The following is a 22962-nucleotide window of genomic DNA, read 5'->3' on the forward strand; positions in this document are numbered from 1 at the left end:
GCCCGTGACTAAGAAGTACGTGAATTTTCCGAGGCTGTCTAATGTTTCGACCAGCTGCGAGTTTATAATGAATGAACATTGTGAGGAAAAGGAAGGGGACTCTGTACAGAAAGAAAAAAATCTCAGGCGATGTCCCAACAGTTAGAAGCTTGTCGCTTTTGTAAGTTTTACCAAGCAATATTGTCAAAGCGATTATGAAACAACAGGTGGCAAAAAACTGAGTTGGGAAGTTGAAAGCGGTAGATGTGCTGAAAGTGCTAAATAGTGATGAAGCATCTATCGCACATATATTAAATATTTTGCGTTATATTCCCTATTACCAGAAGAGGTGTGTACGTACAGAAAACAAAACGATCAGAATTAACGGACCTCCGCTCTTGAAAGGCCAGCGATGATGGGCGATCCGGCAGGACACCTGCCTTCACGCGCCGCCGTTCATCCATTTGATATGACGTCTTCCTGCGCTGAAGGTTGTTCTATTAATAAACATAGTCACGAAACTGATGAATTAATATATTGTTTCAACGCATTTCTGCCTTCTTTCGATGACCAGAAAGTATTCTTCTTCGCGTCTGTTTTTGCTGTTATTCTCGTTGTATAAGGAAGCTCCTATATTTTAATATAGTGTGGGGAAGGGAGACTATGCAGCCTTCAGCTATCCAGGATAGTTGCTCGAAGCAGTAGTCTATAAATATCTCGGACTATTCAGACGACTTGGTGAGAGGTTCTCCTTTTATTCCCCTCAAACATTTTAAAATTATTCCCATCCAGCCTCTCGAACTATTTTGGTAAGTCACGTAAAACATGAAAACTGTTAAACAAATGAAAAAATAATTTCTCCGTCGTGTTCGGCAAAATTCGTGAATGCCACATTTTTATAACACGGAAATAGGTATCCCGGACTGCGGAGGCACGTGAGAGTTAACACCACATGTAATTACGTTCAATTTTATGTCATGCATAATCACGATTTCGAGAGCTAAATATTTGAGGGGGTCGTTTTATTGAGACTTTCCTTGCGAACGAGAATTTACATGTAACGTGAGGAATAATTATTAAAAGAGCCACAGTGTGTCATGGATATTTCAGAAAAAAAGGGAGATCCCAATGATAAATATTTCGCTATTCTATTCGGCGTTTTCAGTATTCTTATCATCAGAGCAAAAGGAAGGACAATCATCTTTTCTGAATTTTTGGCGCCCGAACAGAACTTGTCGTCACCTTGAACAGAAGACTGACCAATCAAAGGCGAGGAAAGAGAATGATATAGACAAGCCACATTCCTCGTAAGCACATCGTAAATGTCGCCGACATACGGGGGTGGATCACTCGTGAGTTTCAGCCGATTATAGTGTGACCTTTGAGGCGAAGAAGGCAAAACATTTCCTCGCGTGTATCGGTAATATTCTCATAATCACAAGTACGATTGTCTTCGAGTTTAAAATACTTGTTTTACACATCACTACAAAGCGGTTGGCACACGAGACAATTAACTCAGGCACGAAACAGCTTATGCACGAAACATGGGACGTGAGAACTGTGTTGTTCTAGCGTTGGTCTACGTGTATTTGGAATTAGGTGCACTTGTGAGTGGAGCAATTATGTATCCATCCGTACAGTGGAGTTCCCAAAACCCTCGGTAAGTATAAACGTAAACTTAATTCCCTGTTTGTCACAACTACCCGCGGCAGTGAAACCACATGCCGAAACGAAGTTGTTTGTGAATATTGCGAGCTTTCTTTAACCTCTTACGGTTTTACACCACTTCAAATAGAATAGGATGCCAAATATAACACCATTTATTAAAATGATTGTATGTTTTGTTGAAAAGAGTGACTCGAAACTACTGTTATTAACTTGTAGTGGAAAATGTGTTATGCAAACGATTATAGACGTTCGTGTATATGTAAATGACTACACGTTTGTTGTTCTCTCTAAACACGAACTAGGGAAGGTACGGAAGTTTCCTTACTTTAGTTCAATATAAGGATTTTACAAGATCCCTTGCGTTCGAAAATATAGGAGCCCGGAAAAAGTTTTGTCGTTTATTCTGGGAAAACAATCGAGTTAGCACTACGCTGTGAAGTGGCAGCTCAAGTTTCTGACGGTTTCCGTCTGGTCTGTCTGGAGACGTGCAATAGCATTTCGCTTTCACTGGCCAAGATGTTTGTTAGCTTGTAGTTAGTAAATTGAATGATAAATGGGATACTTTAGAAGATATTCGAGCCACATATAACCAATGTTTAAGCTGTCAACTTAAAAGACGATGAAAGTTTTGATGCAGGTAAATTCATAGACAATTAAGCTTACACTGTTAAAAGCTGAAAGGCGAGAGGAGACGAAACCGCCATGCAATAATAATGTCTTATTTCCACTATATAAACGTATTTAGGCTGGGCTTTTTACGCTACAGACTTGGGAGCTTGAAGCTTATAAATGGAACTTCTGTTGTAACTGAGGAATGCAAAATATTGCTGTAAAGTTAGGGTCATTTTCAGAGGAAAATATAACTCCAATTACAGTAGACTAGCTGGTCAGTAGAGCGTGTGAATGTCTGCAGCAGACATATCATACTGGCATTGCGCCATCATACACTAGGGACTATCCTGGTTCAAAATATAAAGCTCTCATGATTAACTACAGCTTGAACTTCCTTCCCCTAAACCATTAATAACATGCTATTTTAGGAGGCAAAAGTTTAGCATCCGTTCTATCAAATCACATTGCGTGTAGTATTAATTATTGATTAGAAGAAATTTTAAGTTCACCAGTCTGGGTGCAGTTTTATTTTGTACAATGCTCAATTTGATTAATTTTAGCTTTCTTCTATGACTGAGGCGTCATCATGTCTTTTCATGCCAATAGAGGGAAAGGGTCTTGATGCCAACTGACTATACATCTTCTTCTTTACTTGGCAGCTGTTGTCAAAGCCCAGGTCTTACTAGTGATTTTAAGTGATGCATTAACCTTCCTACGTGTATCTCTAATAATCTCCATATCCCCCAGAGACTAATGCTTTCTTTAGCCTTGGTGCTCAATATCATTGCTACCTCCACTTTCTCATTCTTAACTAGTGCATCCTGTACTGTTTCTTCATTAACCAATCTGAATTTGGTCAGAGCCTAGCTAACTTATACTGATAACACACAGTGAAATTAAGGTACACGAGCAGAGAAATTGTAAAAATCCCAAATTTCTCTTCTCACACACAACTAGGAGTCATGCCAAGTCAGACGATGCCAAATAACCCTTGGCTAGAAATTAAAACACAAGAAGTAGTTGGCAGTCATAGACCAAGGACTGAGACCATTATTATTTTCAGCCTTGGCTACAATGTTGAAACCCACTGCTTGAAATAAATTTAAATAGGGTAATGTTCAGTTCTTCTATATTGCTTCTGATCTGTATGTCGTAGTAATAAACCACTTTTATGCACATGACAGGTTCCTGCAAATGGCATTAAAAGCCTTTCAAAAAACCAATGTTGTGTAACATAAAACAAGAAATATTAAGAATGATCAATAATGGTCTGTGTCTGCTGGCTCTTAATGAGTTGTTCAAGATCTTTTTCCAGCTAACCTTTTTCATAACAAGTATGCATGGTCATGTAGTTTATAAGTTTAATTTGTCAGTGAGTTTTGAAGCTGTCCGAAGTATTTTATGAAAATGTTCCTCTGCTAACTTAAAGTAAACATAATTTGCTACAAATTATGTGAATGCATACCAAAAATGACTAAACCTGAATGCATTGTAAGATGTAAATTAGTGACTTATATGTTTTATTTTTTAGCATTTTTCTGCCCTGGTTGTATCACTTACAAAAATTTTATATAGCTGACTTAACGTTACAGTGATAATAATTTGTAATTCTTTGCTTTTGTTTGGTAGCAGCAGGGAACAAATTTGTTGTAGACAACTGTCTCTTTTGCAGATTCCATTCAGATATTGAAGAGACAAAAATTCTGTCACAATACTGGATTGGCATGTTTTCTGTACACCCATTCTATTGTTAATGATGATCAATGCAGGTTTTTAATAAAAGCAACCATCTCTTAAACTGTTGGCTATTGAAGTATTTTGTGAAATGAGTTTTCTTATTCCTGATGGAAGATCCTGTTGAGACTGAACCAGTGCTGTAGACAAATATTGCCATGTTATGTTTTATAATAAAGTTTTAGACACACCTTTAAACTGGGATTGATAACAGGAAGGATACAAAACTTAGTGGTCTGATTATCCCAGATGATAATAGGTGTACAGGGCAGTATATTTTAAGACTCGTCAAATTGCTGCAAGGGTGATTAGTCCCTTACATTATCTTAAGATCTGTAAGTCTGCTGAGCTATGCTTGTAGCTTTGTGGGCATAATTAGGTAGTTGCTCAAACTGCACAGTGGAGTCAGCAATTGAAAGTTATTTTATTGATAAAAATACCTATGCCTGACAATTCTGGGTAGGCAATTTACAATGATAGTAAGCTGTGTGCTAATCAAGTGTAAATGTAAATAATTTGATCACTGATAAGTTGAAACCACAAAGAAGTAAACCCTTGACCCTTGGATTTTATAAGGCTCTTATCTCTGGGAGCCATGCTAAAATAAATGGCTACTGTGTGGTTAAAACCACAAAACAACCATGATAAAACTGTTCTTTTATTAAGCCATCTTATTTTATCGTGTGTGGTGAAGTCAGAAGTTATACCATTAGGAAAGGCTGTTGTTTAATAATACTGCTGCATGTTTACAGATGGACAGGAAGAGGACAAATTATGTAAATCAGCGATGGATTTCATGATACAGTGGAATCCCAGTTACTTAAACCATAATTTTTTCAAACGTCCAGAGAACTTTTAAAACCAAAAGTCAGTCCTCTACCCTCAGTCAAATTGCCTCCAATTTCTCATGCTCCTCGATTTTTCACACCAATTTTCATTTCCCTGAAGCTTGGAGGTTCGAAAATCAGAATTCCATCGTAATTTAATTATCAGCTCCTTGCTTGGTGCCACCAGAGTTGACCTTTATCTCTATCAGAAAGTAGAAAGAATATTTTAATTAGTTAATAAATCTGAATATTGCATGGTGGCTTATTTTGATATCCTTTAAGATTTCCAAAACAGAGGGCTTTTTTAAGGCTGCACAAATAGCACAATCATCTTTTGGCTAGAGCTTTAAGCCACAAGCTTCCTTTAGTTGGATCAGACTCATTGTCTGCCTTGGGGTGGGTTTCTAATCCATTTATAATGTTTGCCTAAACTCTTAGAATTCGATCTTGTTTTCTTATATCCTGACTGGGATATCTATGCAGCAATATGACTGTCTGACTTATAAATGAGTCAGACGTATTGGTAATTTATTATAGATTCCGCCCACATTTTCGATACATTTGGGCCTTTCCTTACAGACTCCTCCATATCATGAACACCTTCCTGTTACAGACATTTTACTTGATCCTAGTTCATATACTCTTGACCCCCATAAGACACCTCAGATGGTTACTCAGCTCTGCCCCAGTATGGTGTCCATATAAAAGAGCTTCCACTATACATTGTCAAACAGCAGGTGGAGAATAAGAAAAACATCAAAGTGCTACAACTTATGTGACGTTGACCCTACAGTTCTGCAGTCATGTAATCCATTCAGACAAATTAACTGGCCTGTTGTCTCTAATAATGATATCAGACGCACTAATCTCTCATTTTGTCTATATATTAGCCTGATTTAAGACAAAAGTAGATTAGTGGAGTCAGCTGTGTTGAGTGGACCTCACATTAAGGGGACAGCCTGCATCAAGTGGATGCTGAGCTCAGCTGTAACTGTAAACTGAACCTACAATAATGGACAAATTGTGTTGGAAAATGCCAAAAACATGAAATTATAATCGTAATACCTACGGAATGAGTGTCAGCAACCCCATTCCCCCATTTAATGTTGGAAAATGGTAAAATTCAAACTTGTGTTAGATGAAAGTGTTTTGTCAACATTGCTCAGGGGTGGGCAGGGGAAAAATGTGTACAGAATGTTTTTTTTTCCCAACCCTTGTGACCAAGGTTGTAGATTGAGCAGACACCTAGTAATTGAACATTAGCAGGGGTTCCATTAAGGGCCTGACACCAGGCAAATTGACCGGCTGTTTGGACAGTTTAGCCCGCCTGATTTGAACATCACGAGAAAATTTTTCTTAGAAGGCAGTTTGGTTTATAAAGTTTTGCCTGCCTGTGAAAACCAGTTGCCCTCCTGCAGAAAACATTAATAAAACCCCTGCATTAGTCAGACTTTTAAAAGAAAATTGTAACCTTTACAGAAGTCCCATCAAGAGGCAAGAATTTTGTTTGTGTTTTATTATAGAATATAGAATTTTTAGATTTTGCGATGACGGGTAAAAGTTTCAGACTAATTAGATTTAAGTAATTATAGTTTGCAAGCCATATGCATGCTTTAATTTACATGTTCTTTCTTTCTTTGTTTTCTTTTTTTTAGATTTAAAGAAGGAACTTTTCGTTTAAATGTTCTACCACTGTCAAAAATTAACATCATCTGCCCGCACATGGCGACATCTCTGTTGAAAACAGATGACTCAAACAGTAATTCACGTTATGAAAATTTTTGGATAGTTGATAATTCAAGTTACCACTCTTGTAATGTCAACACAAGCATAGCAGACAACAAGATTCTCTTTAAGTGCAACAAGCCATTACAGTTAAATTTTGAGCAGCTTGTATTCCAGTCACATGGTATGGCTGTAGCATTTAAAAAAGGAAAGACTTACTATTTTATATGTAAGTATCTTTTATTTGTACTCTTAAAATTAAGATACTTTTAATGTCGATAACTGTGATGTTACAGTGGGTCTTTTGGTGGACTCATTTTCACTTGAGGCTCATGAAGTCCTGTTTGGGATAAAAAGTCAGTCTAAACTGGTGTGGTAGGTTATGCCCCTAATGACAGCATTTACTAGTAGCAGAGTGTCACGGAACTGGATAAAATGACTCAAACGATATGATTTGTGGTGAGATTCCGATAGTACCATAAGATTCGTCGTAAATTGAGTGCTTGTGAAAAGCTTTTTGATTTAGGTAGTGGACATGCCTACAATCCCCCCCCCCCCCCCTCAAAAGAAAAAAGGAAAAAAAAACAGGAGGACTTCTATCACCAAGAGGAGTTCTGCATTTCAGATTTGAGAACCCCTTTTTCTTGTCACATATTTTCTCAGAAGACGTCTGGACTGCTGGAAGTTCTTAATTCTTAATTTGGTTTGCATTTTCAGCCACATCAACTGGGTTAGAAAACTCACTTGTTAATACAAAAGATGGACACTGTCAGACAGATAACATGAAAATGCAAATATACATTTGTAATGGAACCCGGGGTAAGTTTCTTCTTTGAAGCTTGTTAATAAATAAGTGCATGGGCTATATGGAAACAAAACCAGTTAAACCTCTTACAAACTGGCCCCAAGGGCCCAATTGGGAAATACTGAACCAAGGCTATGGCAGAACAGACTGAACACAGCAAGGTCTGTAGAAAAACGACTGAGGGCCTATATTCCCTAGTACACCTCAAGCAAGCTACTGCTCTTCCCAGTAGACGGCGACACCCATAAGGTTTTTTGCCACCTTCAGAGTAACATTTTGATGTCGCGAATTTGTTTCAAACCAATCACGTGAGGACATCTTTTCTGTGTGGCATCATGACTTTTTCGTATTACGTGATTTTCATTCAAAAGGAGTGCTTATTGCGTTTTTTGTCTTCCATAGAACTTTCAGCATGGCTGCTGTTTATCAGCAGCAGATAAAATATGATCAGGACAAAATCGGAGTGCTTTTTTTTAGATGTATTCGACACGATAAGCTTTCCTCTTGAAGATAAACAAGTTGTGAATGAACATCATGTAATACCCAAAAGTCGTGACGCCACACTGAAAAAATGTCGTCACGTGGTGCATTTCAATGTACCACTCATCAAAAACGTTACTCTGAAGGCGGCAAAAAAAACTGTGGGTGTCGCAGTCTACTGGGAAGAGCACTAGGTTAGTAAGTATAGTTTATTATGGCACACAAATTTTGAATTTGCCAGCTTTAAGAAACTGTCAGTGTGGTGAAATCCTGACCATACAAGAACCAATCAGAATGCTTGGTTTTACCTCAAGACTACCTTGCCATACAATAAAATTATTAAGAGCAGTTATTATAATAGATTATAATGTTGAGAAATCGTGGCTAACTTGACAGTGGTGACTAGTTTCACTGTGCTAGATTTGCAAATTTCAAATAAGCTTGAAGGAGAGTTCAAGTTCATTGTAAGTTAAATGTAATTTGCACAGAGAATGTTTCTGGAAATAATAATTATAGAGATGTTTTTATGCTCTTTGCTAGATGTGCATTGTTCCAGTGTCAAACCCACAACACCGCCAGCCATGCTAGGTGTAGATGTCATGAAAATAAAGATTACAACAAAGCCAAGTACGAGAATGGAGACTACACAGCTATCATCTTCACAACGGCCATCACCCGCAAAACTGACCAGCACACAGACCCCAAGGGAACCTGAAGTACTAGGTTATTTAGAAAAGGAAAAAGAAGCTGCTGTAATGAGTGGTAGGTATTACAGCTAAAACATTGATGATCATTTTAAATACAGTGTAAAGCTGTATTAAGAGGACCCCATATTAAACAGATACCTTTCGTTAAGTAGAAACAAGGGTTCTGTTTGTATCTGCTTAATACAGGTTTCACTGTAACTTGACCTGATTTTGTGTTATTGTTAAATGTGAGATCAAACAAGAAACCACAAATTAAGAGGATGTCCATTAGGGAAGAGGGAGGGGGGGGGGGGGCGGGGTCTAATATAATTTGAAGTGTATTCTCTCACACTTCCATGCCTGCTCACTCTTCGGCCCAAATAAAACATCAGGTTAACAGTTTCACTTCTTTTGTTTATTGGTCACTTCTGCCCAAAGCCCAGTACATGTATCTTTTGGGGAAGCACTCAAGCTAGTTGAGAGGCCTGTGTTGTCTTCAAGGTGAAACAATTAAGGTGATTCCTCACATTTGCATTGCGCATCCTTACCACGCATAATTTATGACATCATGAGTGCGTGCTCGTGCACGCGCACATTGAAAACATAGCGGATTTGCCTTGATATTGAGTTCTGTCAGTTGGAAAATGGCTATAGCTCACTAACGAGCTCAGGCACCCGAAATTTTTTTCCAGTGATTTTAATCAACTAATCATTAGCTTTGCATGAGAAAAGTCTGATCTGATTTCTATTGTTGAAAACTGAATAAATAAGGATAATAGTAGCTGCACTGTAGCCTTTTCTGTTTTGTAGTTTGATGGCCATGGTAAGCAATTTGGTTCCAATATTTTAACAAGGATTTAGCTGTCTGTCAAAATCAAACTTAAAAAGTTTATTTGTGTCCGACACAAGTATTGACTGCAGTTTGAGGCGTGTTTTCATGAGTCAGGGCTTACAAAGAGTTTACAATAACTTGGAATGCATTCTTGTAATAAGCATTAAATAATGCTAAAATGTGACATTTTTAGTGCCTCACTGCTCCTTAACGAGCATGGGCACCCCCCTTTTTTATTTTATAAAAGTTCTCATAAATTATGATAAATATTCAGTGGACAAAGTTTGAACAAGTCTATTGGCAGTTTTGTTTCAGGGGAATTACCTTAACCTAGGATGGACAAGGCTGAGGTCTAAGAAAAATTACAGGAAGCCCAAATGTTCCTAACCATGAAGTTGCGGGTACCCAGCACTTGATCTTTAATTTATGGAAAAAACTTTGTTTTTCCAGTTGCCCAAAGGCAAAAGTTAGTTACCTGTGCATGTGGCATGTGTGTCTGGATTCTAGATCACAGCCCTGATGGAAACAGATTATGACAGTGAGCCTTCTCTAAAGCTGACACCCTCGGAAGTGGTTCTAGCTGTAGCTCTAGAAAAGTGTCTGCTGAAAGACAGCCATGCATGTCTACCTCAGGGAGGTGTCCCTGTGCATGCACCACAGTGAGGTGTCTGCCCTACTTTTTAACATCAGTGCTTAGCTGTTCATCATTGTTTTGCCTTAAAAGAAGTATTTACCAGTACTGGGATGCATGTCTAACAAGCAAGTAAGGTCTGTTAACTTGAAAGAGTTTACTGACCTACAGCTTGTGGATCACCTCAGTGTTATAATACACTAGATGTTTACATTGTAAATTGCTCGATTCTTGCAGTTACTGTTTGGATAGTGATTGTGGTAATGTTGGGAGCAATACTTGCTGTCTCAGTTGGAATTAACTTCCATTTTTGGAGGTGTGTATGAATTACATTGGAATTTGTTTCATTATTCTGACAACATTATAATGTTCTGCTGTTTTGTTTGAGTAGAAAATTATCTTACTATTGATTTAGGTGCTGTATATTTATGGAAAAGAGTTTTTTTCTAGTAAAAGCCACTCTGGAGAAGCCAGTTAAGGAGGGAACCTTCATTCCATAGTTCATTAACAATAACTGTTAAGTTGAGACAGAAAAAATGTAATAATGATGATGGTTTGCATGTCTCATCTTAATAGATGTAAATTTTCTTTTTTATGTATTTCAATCTCCATTTATGCCTTAGTGTCTGTTTGATTAAGAGCAAGAAGCCTAAAGGCTTTCACGTGGGATGCTTTGGTCGATGTACTAATGCCATCAACTTTGATGGCATTAAATAAATCCAAACGGAAAATGCTAACATTCAGTTTTGCAGTTGTATTTTCTTCAGCAAAAAGATAACAGAATGTGGTTCGTGTCCAAATTTGCATACATTTGATGCAAAATGTAGTTAGAGTATAAACATTATCAGCATTGCTACTGTTGTGCCAAATTTTCACGTAGCTTCAAATTTTTCACTGTGGAAAAGAAATACACTAAAAACGCCTTCCAGCTTCGTTTGTGTTCCTCTTTTAATGTGTGTACCTTAGTGCCAACCGTTTTCCTACGACATGGGAAAATGAAATTCGAACTTCCAGTTTCATTTTCATTTACCCACGCCATCAAAAAAGAGAATTAAAACTTTTATTTTCAGTTTTTCTTTTTCCCATGACTTCATACAACAGAATTGCAATTGTCATTTCCATTTTTCATCTTCTATTTTCGTAAGACATTGAAAAACAGAATTTGAACTTCGTTTTTGTTTTTCATTTTTGTGTTTTAATATATTATCTTAATACAGCAGCCTATTAAGCAGACGCTAGCGCCGTTTGGGCTTATATATATTTTTTCCTGTCTTACGATCCTCAAAATGGACGTCATAGCTAACTGTACATGATGTCACTGACTGTACATACAGAGTTTTGATTTCAACAAATAACATTAAAAAAAATGGTGCAGCTATATATATAGAAAACTAATATTTATGAATTTTTCAGCCCACTATAAACTGTATCGAGCGAGCTGACTGTTAATAAAAGCCTTCTGTTTAATAGGACTACCATGACATCGATATGAAATTATGTGTATACCATCACAAATCACAGAATTAAATGGTTATTTAGGTCCCACTATAAAGTCAAAAAGTTTCAGTACAAAGGCGTGTCATGATTGGTTCGGAACATATAGTCGAACCGATGTGGCACCTACTTTGATATCGACCAGTCAGAGTAAAACACAGATGGTGGACTAGAGACCGGGGATAAACTGCAGACTGCAGACTGCAGACTACGGACTACGGACTACGGACTACGGACTACGGACTACGGACTACGGACTACGGACTACGGACTACAGACACAGACTACAGACTACAGACTTTTTGAGTATATATCGACAGTGTTACTTCCATTATCGATTTCTAACCAGAAACAGGGTTATTCGGGCTAATCGCAGTGAAAGTTTGCAATGCTCCGGTTTGCCTGAATATCACTCAGCTTAAATAACGCTCTGGTTTGCCTGTTTACGTTTAGCTCTCAATGATGAAAATGGTAACACCACCCAGGTAAAACATCTACAGTCTACATTTATACCCTCCGTCTGCATTTTGCCCCAGTCTGCAGTCCTCATTTTACACTAACCAAATATCAACTTGCCATCTGCAACTGACCTTCTCTTCTTGATACCATGACAAGTGAAAAACCTTTTTACCCTTAGCAAACTACTGTGCAGCCCCTTAGATTTAGGTAACAGTTCTTGATTACCTCGAGAAGGTCTTCATAACTATAATTTTCCTCAGTAAGAAAACAGCAGACAAAGACTTCATCAAGGATGTGGTTTCCAGGTCTATAGTTAGCGACAGGAAGTGCCAATATTCTTCCGATTCTGGTAACATAAGAAGGTGACAAAAACACAGAAACAGAAATGAAAATCGAAGTTCAAATTCCGTTTTTCAATATCTTATAAAACGAAAGACGAAAAAAGGAAATGACAATTAGAATTCTATTGTCCAAAGTTGTGGGAAAACAAAAAAATGAAAATAAAAGTTGGAATTCCATTTGCAATGTAGTAGGAAAACGGAAAATGAAAATGGAATCTCAAATTCCCTTTTCCGATGGTGTGGGTAAACGAGAAACAAAATTGGAAGTTCAAATTCCGTTTTCCCACAGAAGGCATGCGATTCTTTATACTTACAGTTGTTCCTAGAGCCAGAAGATCCAGATTCTGTTGCTCTCAAACATCATTTAGCTTAGTAAAATGACTGGCTGTAAAGCTTTGTTTGACTGTTGAAATCACATGCATGTCTCAGAGCATTGCATCATTGGTTATGGCAACTCATTCCCAGGGTCTACTGGCATTCAAATCCAAGATGGGGGCTCGTTTCGGGTGTGCTTGAATTCAGCAAAAGAGCTTGGGTTTTTTAGAGATCTTTACACAATTTAGAGACCTGCCAAAGGCTGGAAAGTATTCAGAGAACATTTGCAGAAGTGTATAGTTATCCCAAGCTATTTAACTACTACAGAGCTGGCAGCAAAATATTGACCTTTTCATGAGAAGGATAGTCATGATGAAGACACAAAAGTTGTGGCCTAGCTTAATATCCACATTGCTGGTATTTATAATAATATTAATGCACTGTCAGGTTTTTGTAGTAGGAATCAATGATCAGACAATAACCTTTGTAATTCCTAGAAATTCCAAGAGCATTCCTAGGAATTCCTAGGAATTCCAAGCATAGAAATTTGTGTAAAGTGCAATTCCCAAGAATTCCAAACTTATGCAACTCTGCCTAATCTGCATAGTTTGGAATTTCTGGGAATATCTGAGAATTCCTAGGAATTCCTAGGAAATTATTCCCAAAAGCTGGTAATTCATTTTGCAAGGGTAAGAGAAATGATGTACTTCCTCAGCTAGTGCAATTAATAATGTATTGGAAATAAACCTAGTAATAAAACTGTTTGTGCAGGTTACGATTCCATGTGAAGTGGGTACTTTAATAGACAGAAAACAGGAGAGTAGATAAACATAACCAGTTAAATCTTTCATTACCCAACCACTACTTATGTAGATGCTAATTGTAGTGTTCTTGGCTTTACAGTCTAGGTTTCATTTGGATTACTTTTTAAAATATACAAAAGGACAGTACTTTAAACATTTTCCCCATAGTATCACACTCTCTTTGTTTAACAACTTCTTGAATTTCTTTTATTTTGTGTGATGAAGGAAGGTGTGACTGATATATCAAAGCATCCAAAATCACACTTTGCTAATCACACTTCTTATCACATTTCTTACATGTGAATCAGACGTGACAAGTGTGATTAAAAGTGTGATTCTAGGAATCACACTTTTATCGCACATTCAAAGTGTGATCACACATGTGATGACAATTATTTTTGCATGGGTAGTAATGCCATGAGGAACTTGTGTTGCGAAAAGGTTATATTGTATAACACAGTTAATTTAAAACTGGTGTAGCAACACCTTTATCAAAGAAGTCTGGAAAATCCACCCTTTGCTGTGAAGCTCTGTTTATGTGACTTAGTCAATAGTTTCTGGAGAGAGGAATTTATGATAAAATATTAAAAGGGAGATTTTCTTTTTTTCAGGAAGCAAAAGCAATTTGGATCTAAAAAGCCCACTTGTGAAAGAGGAAATAGCTTGAGTCCTCCGTTAATGGATCATGTGTGAGACAGTACCAAAATTTAGGTCGCTCACAACATTTTCCACATTTTTCAGCATTTCTTCTTTGATGGATCAATTCACCTTCTTGTATTAATAAATTTACTGATGCTCCAATAATGGTATCAAAGAAATGCCTAGTCATTGATGAACAAGTTTTGGCCTTTTTCTTGATGCACAATATTACCACAGCAACAGTGTATTCCATTAAAAACACCTTTAATTTAGCTTTGTGGGCTTATAAGTCAAAAACGAGTCCAATGATCCCATTAATTGCAAGTAGCATATTTAAATGCAACTTTTGCCAAGTTTAAAAAAGAACATTGTGGGAGTAGATTCAGACCTACCTTAAATTTTTGAAAATGCTGCTAAATCCTCTCCCACAATTTTTGTTTTCTTTTAATTTTGGTAGCAAGTAAAATCTTGCTTGGCATGCTAATTACTATTTGATTTTAAAAAATTGCAGTTACCAGACTTGTTTTTGAATTATAACCCATAATATTAAAATTAAGGGTGTTTTCATTGACTTATACTGTTGCTACAGCATCTTGTTAAGTCAAGAAAATAACTATGGCTTGCCCACCAATGGTTGGGTATTTGTTTGGTGCCATTACTGAGGTGTCAACAGGAAATTAGCGACAGTAGTAATCCATGAAAGTAGAAATGCTGTGACAGGCTGGAAATTGTTGTGAGCCACCTGATCCTTTAAAGAGTGTAATTTCTATGTTAGGTGTAAAAGTAAAGGACTGGCATGCTAAAAAATGATAAAAGACGCGAAGGATACAACATCAAATTAAAGACAGCTTTTAGGATGGTATATTTTATGCAAATAAAAGAATGTAATTAGATTGTGTTCTTATCCCATTTCCTGAATTGCTTTGGTAGCTTTTTGACAATTAGCATTTAATTAATGGTAGGCATATTAAATATTTTAAATTTCAATTTTGAATTTGAATTTCAGCGCGTGCAGTCCACGCACAATAGCATTTACAATTTGCAGTTGAGTATATTTTTTAGAATAAGCATGATAGCAGATAATATTATAAAGAAAAATAACTCAGGTTGTACTGAGAAATAACAAATCAAATATTTCGTAGACAACAACAACAATCTTTATTTGTACTCTTTCCTTGGCTACAATTTACATACACTGCCTTATAGTTATAGGAAGTGAACTTAGGGTACTGGCTGCCTGGAATAACCATAAGGGCTAGTAGAGCTAGGCAGCCGGTTGATATTATTACAAGTCGGCAAGACAGCATCAACTCACACATAAAAAAAAAGCAAATAGAAACACACAAAGACAGAGAAAGTGATTCTTGGACCAGTGCCATGATCGATAAAGCAGTGTGGTTTCAATTAATACATGTAATATAAATCCCAGGGAATTGTTTTACGGATGGTACATTTGCAGTGGCTAGAAATGTTGTATTTTTTGCATGTTCCTATTTATTATATCATTGATTTTAATCTGATGATGTTGCCTTACAAGTCTGGTAATAGTTACCACCATTAGTTCATCTCAATATGTTGCGATTTCTGTAAAAAAATTTATACTGTATAAATAAGTTGTTTCAGAGGATCTTCACTGATGTTTCTTCAAGTGAGGAAACTCTTTCGTTTTGATTCGTGTAAAGACGATTTTTAATCAAGTGAATTGACTGTTCACAGACTCTCTATTTCTCAAAATGTGAGTGCGAAGCACGAGTGGGTGGGGCCGGGCAAGCGAGCCATACAAAGAATTTACAAAACTCGATCCCCACCTACTTCCCTGTCAAGTCTTTTATTTTGCGCTGGCATCCAGTTCTTTCGCGTTTCTAACCGCGCGTTCAACGAGCGAATATAAACACGAGAAAAATAGGGGGCCTGTGACCATTCCATCAAGTGAATTGATTAGAGAACTAGTATTATGTATTGATTTTGTACATATTACCAGAACTTGTTGACTATATGAATTAAGATATGTGAAATGCAGTATTATAAAATAATAAATATTATATACGTTGAATTACTCTCGTATGATTGGGTCTTACTTGTGATCAATCGGAGGAGATGCATATAGATGACCTTATCAACACAGTGTCAACTTTTGTTTTATTTCTTTTATTATAAAACAAGTAGATTCCATGTTGCCATGCATCTATTCAGTAACTACAGATCACAGAAGACGTTAAAAATTTCTAACCCCTATAATAACAAATATAACAATAATAGTAATGGTAATAACAATCTTTATTTGTACTCTCTCTTGCTTTCTAACTAATTATAGAAAATATAGATGATAAAATTAGAGTACTGGCTGCTTGGAATAACCATGAGAGCTAGCGGACCTATGCAGCCAATTGACATCAGCGTTAAATGAAAATAAATTATAGGTCAGCAAATGCACACCTAAAAAGAATGGAAAAGAAAAGAAAAAAACGCTATTACTAAGCTATTGGGAAGTCTGAAATAATTACTTATCAACCGAGATTGAGGTCTTTACGGGAAAATCTCAAACTGAAACCCAGGCATATTGACCAAGCGACAGCAAGGTCAATAGGGCAAGGCTGAGGTTTGAAATTCCCCGTAAAGACTGAACGTTTCAGGCTAATAAGTTGTTTATATGGCTCTTTGCTTTGGTGTTGCTGGCCTGTAATCTGAAGAATAATGCCCTACAATTGGCCAATCAGAGCACGCGTTACACCGGCTACAAACACATTAGCCATATAATGATTACATTTATATATGAGTGTAAAATAATATATGAGAAGCACACAAATTACAATAGCTATGACAACAAATAACACATGATAACATATACATTATTATACGAACTTTAAAAGAACATATAACAAGACTTAGAAAGGTTGACATGTGCACTCTCAACAGTTTGTCTACATTTTTTTCTGTTTTGTTTCATGTAAGATATGATAAAAATGTAACTTTTCACAACTGCTTACATGACGTAAATTCAAAGTGTCATGTCAACTTCCATTATGGATCCCTTTAAATTCATTGTCTGTCCGCTTATTGACAATAAAAATTAGGCAATGAGCGCGCGAGAATTCTTGCAGTTATCGTAAAAAATTCCTTAGCCTGAATTTCAGCCGCCTCCTCCGCTCGCTAAGTCACTCGGGGAGAGAGACGTCTGGAAGCACTGGGTGATAATGCTGTCCGGTGACGTCACTACCCAAAAACCTGGTAGTGCTTCTGACTGCTTGCCGTGTTAATTTATTCGCCCGACTCGAATAATTCAGAATAATTTTATTGCCAAATTCGCGCGTTCAAGATGGCGGAAGAAAATCGCGAGCTAACGCAGCAAGATTTAAAGCCGTTTCTGGTGTATGCTCGACATTTGGAAATCCAAAACTTAATCCACAATAAGATAAGGCACTTCCAGAATTTCTTAGCGGAAGCGATGTATTCGTAAACTTGCCTACGGAATATGGAAGGTCCTTGATATATTAGATGGCTCCACTCGTGGCAATTGAACTTTGAAAGCAGCACAGCCGTTTTCCAAACGAAAGCATAGTTGTTATTATTTCGCCATTTACAGTGGTTATCAGTTATCAATCACACGCGACCTTCAGCGCAAAAACGACCTCACAGAACCTAAAAAGTGGTGCACGTCAATCATCTCCGCTTCCTTGCCGACCGTATGCAAAATTTACCTGAAAAAAAAAGTCTGAAACCTTGCAGCAGTCCACTCGTAAAAATTATCATTTTACTTTCGATATGTACGGCTAGCTCACTACATTGGCATTAAACATTCCATGAAATCTATAAGTGAACACGTTAACTTCGTCGGTTTTTCAACGACCATTCACATGCATGAATGACCCCAACGAGTCAAGCGAGCACGTGAGCACGTGAGCGAACAAATTATTTCTGCACGTATTTTTCTTGGGGCTACGGACTGAACAATACTTAAACCTATAAAACTTATAACTTATTACCTTACAAAATTATAAGGTTTATAAGAAGTTGAAGTCTTGTTCAGTCCGTAGCTCCAAGACAAATACGTACAGAAATATGTAATTTAGTTCGCGTGTAGATTTGCTTGATCTCGGGGTCACTCATGCATGCGAATGGCCGTTGAGAAACCCGATCCGCCCGTCTTCAGTTACAAATTTCAAGTATTTAGTGAGCTAGCCTATCATACTGAAAGTAAAATGATAATTTTTACGAGTGATTTGTATACAGTCGGTAAGGAGGCGGAGATGATTGACGTCCACCAAAACTTAGGTTTTGTCTAGACGCTTTTGCGCTGAAGGTCGCGTCTGATTGATAACCGCAGTTTAAATGAGGGCCTGAAATAAAATTGCATCAATTAACACATTTGACTCATGACGTCACTGGACAGCATTATCGACCAGTACTTTCAGACGTCTCTCTCCCCGAGTGACTTTTTTAGGGAGCTTGAGAAAACCACGACGGCAACGGCTACAGCAACGTCGCTAAACAAAAGGTTTAGCAGAGCAGAACAATGGCTGTGCACGTGCGTTATAATTCTTGGTACATTTCTTTGCTGTCCTCTGCAAAACAACAACTTGGGATGACCAATTTTGCGTTGTCAGGAGAACGTGAACCACGACGGCAAATTTTTTAAATTTTTATTTCGAATTTATCGATGTCCTAGATGCAGCTTCGTGATAGCTTTGACAGTGATAAACAAAGTAAATGAAGAAAACAAAAGCAAAAACCGACACAACATAGGATGATTTTTTGACGGTGTACTATACTTCGGCTGGTCAAACCAGCCTTCTTCAGGTACAATGAAAATTTTACATTGGGACGTGTTTTTATGTAGCCGATATTTACGTAATACCGGAAATACGTAAAGTAATTGACAGTGTAAATTAAAGATAAGCATACGGTATAAAAATAAAACAACATGATAAAAGAACATAACAAAAGAAAACAAATGGAAACAATTAATATGTTTCTTCGCGGATGTTCAGACCATTACGATCAATTGCTCTGCCTTTTTTAATTAAAAAAGCTTCCCTGGCCTTACGGATAGAGTCTCGGTTAGAAAAGATATTTTCGATGGGGATTAATTGGATGTCGTTAGCAGTGTGGTTAGGAGAGGACAGGAAATGTTCGGCGGCTGTAGAAGGTTTAGATTTGTTGTCAGGGTTATCTATGGTACGGCGGTGTTCATTAAATCGGTCTTTTAATCGTCGAGTAAAGCCGATTAGATCACTATTGATCCAACGTATACCAGCAGGTTCATCGTTCCGGTTGCTTGCGTAAACATTTTAAAGTAAATGACTTTAGGGTACCTCGAGATTCGTAGGTAAAATGTAACTCATTTTTTAATAGACGTTGTCCTCGGCGTCGGCGTCGTGGTTTCTTAAGCTCCCTATTAGCGAGCGGAGGCGGCGGCTGAAATTCAGGCTAAAAATTCCTGAGAGGTAAAGAATATACGTCGGTACAATATATGTACCTATACACCACGTACCAACCAAGTAGGACAGCGCTTGGTTACCAAGCACTGTCCCAACCTCGTTCCCAGGGTCCTCTCTCTTCCTTCCTCGAGAAGAGAGAGAACCCTGGGAACGAGGTTGGCACTGTCCCACTGAGAAATCGTGAATCATGGAGTCAGTTCTTTGTTTTGCCGTTACCTCTATAGCCCTTTACATGGGATACTACTTAGCCTTCGTTGTGAGGAAACCGCAGATTATTTCCAAGCCTGGATCAGGCATTTCACTGTTTATCAAGGAACGCTGTCCATTTGTCAATCAGTTATATTGGCCGACATTTTGGTGTTTTGGAGGCCGTGCTCAGACGTTGGTAGCAAGTGTTCTGAGGTCAGACCCCTTGGTTGTTTACGACAGAGAACTGATTCACACAAATGATGGTGGAGAAATTGCGCTGGACTGGGTTAATAACTCTGGCTCTAGCAATCCTCTGACCGTATTAATTCTGCCTGGTTTGACAGGAACAAGTCAACATAACTACATCCTTCATTTTGTGTTACAAATTACCCAGAAACTAGACTGCACTGCTGCTGTTCTTAATAACAGGGGATTAGGTGGTTTGATGTTAAAGACTCCGCGTGTATGTTGTGCTGCAGACACAGAGGACCTGGAGTATGTTATTTTTCATATTAAAAAGTCACGACCTAACCTTCTCCTTATGGTTACAGGCATCTCTCTTGGTGGCTTAATTTTGACAAACTTTTTATGCAAAATGGGAGAACAAAGAAAGAGTGATATCCATGATACAATCGTTGGTGCTGCTGTAATTTCTACTCCATGGAATTTATTCAAGACATCTAAATCATTGGAGCAGCCTTTAAATCATCTTTTGTTTAATCGTCATTTAACTAATCTTTTAAAAAATGTCCTTAAACAACAGCTATCGTCAAATAACTTTAATAAGTTTGAAATACCTTGTGACATGAATCAGGGTTTAAAATCAAGCACAGTGAGAGAATTTGATGATAGAATCGTGGCACCAATGTCTGGCTATAAAGACAGCAATGAATATTATGCTGCAGCAACTCTTCATAATAAACCCATTGATAAGATTAATGTGCCGCTACTGTGTTTGAATGCTGCTGATGATCCATTTGCTCCAGAGGACTCCATTCCATATGATTTGCTTGGTAGGTGCCCCAATGTTGTAATGGTGTTAACACAATATGGTGGACATGTTGGTTTTACGGAGAGTTTAATTCCACGAGGGGCAGGATATATGGAAAAGGTAGTCCTTCAATATGTCCAAGCTTTATTTGAGCAATGGTCAACTAAAAGAGTATGAAAACAATAATTCTGTTTGTAAGGAAAACAGGGCAAAAAATAAAAAAAATAATAACAAAATGGTTGCCAATTTCAAATACTGGTACTTGGCATTTTTTCAAACAGAAATCTGTTTAACTTATTGTTAATTAATTAAGACAAAAACCGAACTTAAAACATTAGATAAAAAGTAAAAATGATTAGAGCGTTTTTCAATTGAGTGTCGCAAAAACCAAAACCAAACCAATTACGTACCAGAGGGTGGCAAAGGGAGGGTACCAATCACGCATCATTCTGAATTTTTCTATTAAACCATGCATCATGGAGAATGTTTTTCACCAATCACGCGTCACATAAAAAGAGGTAAGTACATAGCTAATTTTACTTTCTCAACCCTAAAAGCATCCTTAAAAGGAGAACTCTGGTGATTCAACCACGAAAATGAATCGGCAAATATTCCAAACATTTTCCCCTGAAAATAAAAGTGATGACCCATATGGGAGACTGGGAGATTTGATCTGTATCCATGACGCTCCTGGTTTTCACGGTCTGTGAACAGGCTTCCGATGAGTGGGAAAAAAGGTAAAATAGGGCAAGCAAAGAAAGCCTGGTGAGGTAGGATTTTCCCCACTCCAGACCACTCTCAGCTATCTCTTCCCACTTGTTTTTTTCCTTCCCCAATACCACAATCAGGAGCCTGTTCACGGGCTAAGCTGGCAGAAATCTTGTATACGAATCGAGAAGATGTCTATGCCACCTTTTCCATGCTTTAATATACAGGCAATATTTTTGTCAAACCTTTACCCCTTTAAATCCTCTTCTGTGCAGCAATGTTTTTTTGTCTGTGAAGGACGTAACATGGCATGTGTAGTCTCTCTTTACTTGGAGAACTGCTTCACGAGTGGCATAAAATGACACCAATCTCTAATGTCTGTTATCATTTCAGCCCTTTTGGATGACATTCTTTCAGACCTTTCATACAATAGCAGGGATTCAGATGTGGTCTGATGCAATACCAAAAATGATCGGACTACAAAATGAACAAAAATGACACTCGTCTGAAGCTTGTAGTCTTTGTTCAGCTATTTTCAATTGACTTATTCCCATTGAGTCACAATTGTTTGGACATTTTGTACCATGAAGATCCACAAAGATCAAAGACAACAGAGGTCAAGAAAAGGACGAAAAAGACCAGAAAATGGTGTCACATCTGCCCTGATTTAATGATCTTTTTTAAGACTCTGTTTACTAATTTACTTTGAATGTTTATCCTTCTAGTTCATGGACCGTTCACTTATCACGGAAATCTAATTGGAAGATCACACATCACATGCTTGTAAAATAGCAAATCACGCAGAACATTATGTCCCATCCCACGTCATACGGCTAATTTGGTCTCAAATAATATCACACATCGCGCTGCTAATTTTGGGGCATTACGCTAAAGCCCTTTGCCACCCTCTTACCAATTACACTACTACTCAGCCAATCTCGAACCGTAGTTAAACTAGAATCAAAACCAAAGTTATTGTCTGATTTCTTTTGACACTCAATTGAAAACTGCTCTACTGTCATTCAAATCACCAAATAAAAGCCAATAAAAGTTCTTACCATGTCATTTGTTCTAGAGTGAGTGGTACCTCAAGTAGGCAGAAATTGTTTTCTGAAATGGTGGCGTAGGTACAACACCTTTCCCACCCCCACCCTTTTGTGCCCAAAGACAAATTAATTGATTGATATTTAATTAAACAAACAGATTAAGCCGTTTTAGGGGCCTAGGTATCCAACATTGCACTCTGCACTAAAAGTTAAAGGCTTGCCTTCTCTGTTGCCAGATTTCTAGTTTCAGAAATGCACATACCATGCGTAAATAATTGAAGAAAATCCTTGTAGTGTTTCTTATAATCACTCCTGGGAATGAGACCCCAGAACGACCCCCAGAACTGTGTTGATTCACCTTGTAGGTGCATTATCTATGGGACTCATAATGTACCATATAAGGAATACTATTACAATACACCTCTGCAGAAAATTCAGAAACTGTGCAACAGAGCGTAACCTGAGTATCAGGCGTTTTTAGCGGGGTTGGAGGGGGGGGGGGGGCGGGGAGGGGAGGCATGGTCGGACAGAGGGAAAATAAGAGTCCCTTACTAGTACCG

The 22962-nt window shown here is 37.7% G+C and overlaps 1 protein-coding gene and 1 pseudogene across 1 annotated transcript; both read left to right on the forward strand.

Annotated features, from left to right (window-relative positions):
* Positions 1-1307: 1307 nt before the first annotated feature.
* Positions 1308-16083, forward strand: LOC145500212 (ephrin-B2a-like). The gene is made up of 6 exons (XM_081479731.1): positions 1308-1639; positions 6476-6774; positions 7263-7364; positions 8371-8592; positions 10217-10295; positions 14003-16083. Exons 1-6 carry the CDS (start codon positions 1524-1526, stop codon positions 14082-14084), a joined length of 900 nt encoding a protein of 299 aa, XP_081335857.1. The 5' UTR covers positions 1308-1523; the 3' UTR covers positions 14085-16083.
* A 2829-nt stretch (positions 16084-18912) lies between these two features.
* On the forward strand, positions 18913-22941 carry LOC145500205 (phospholipase ABHD3 pseudogene; annotated as a pseudogene).
* Positions 22942-22962: the final 21 nt, after the last annotated feature.

This window comes from Orbicella franksi, chromosome 10 (genome assembly GCF_964199315.1).
Source record: "Orbicella franksi chromosome 10, jaOrbFran1.1, whole genome shotgun sequence".
NCBI lineage: Eukaryota > Metazoa > Cnidaria > Anthozoa > Scleractinia > Merulinidae > Orbicella > Orbicella franksi.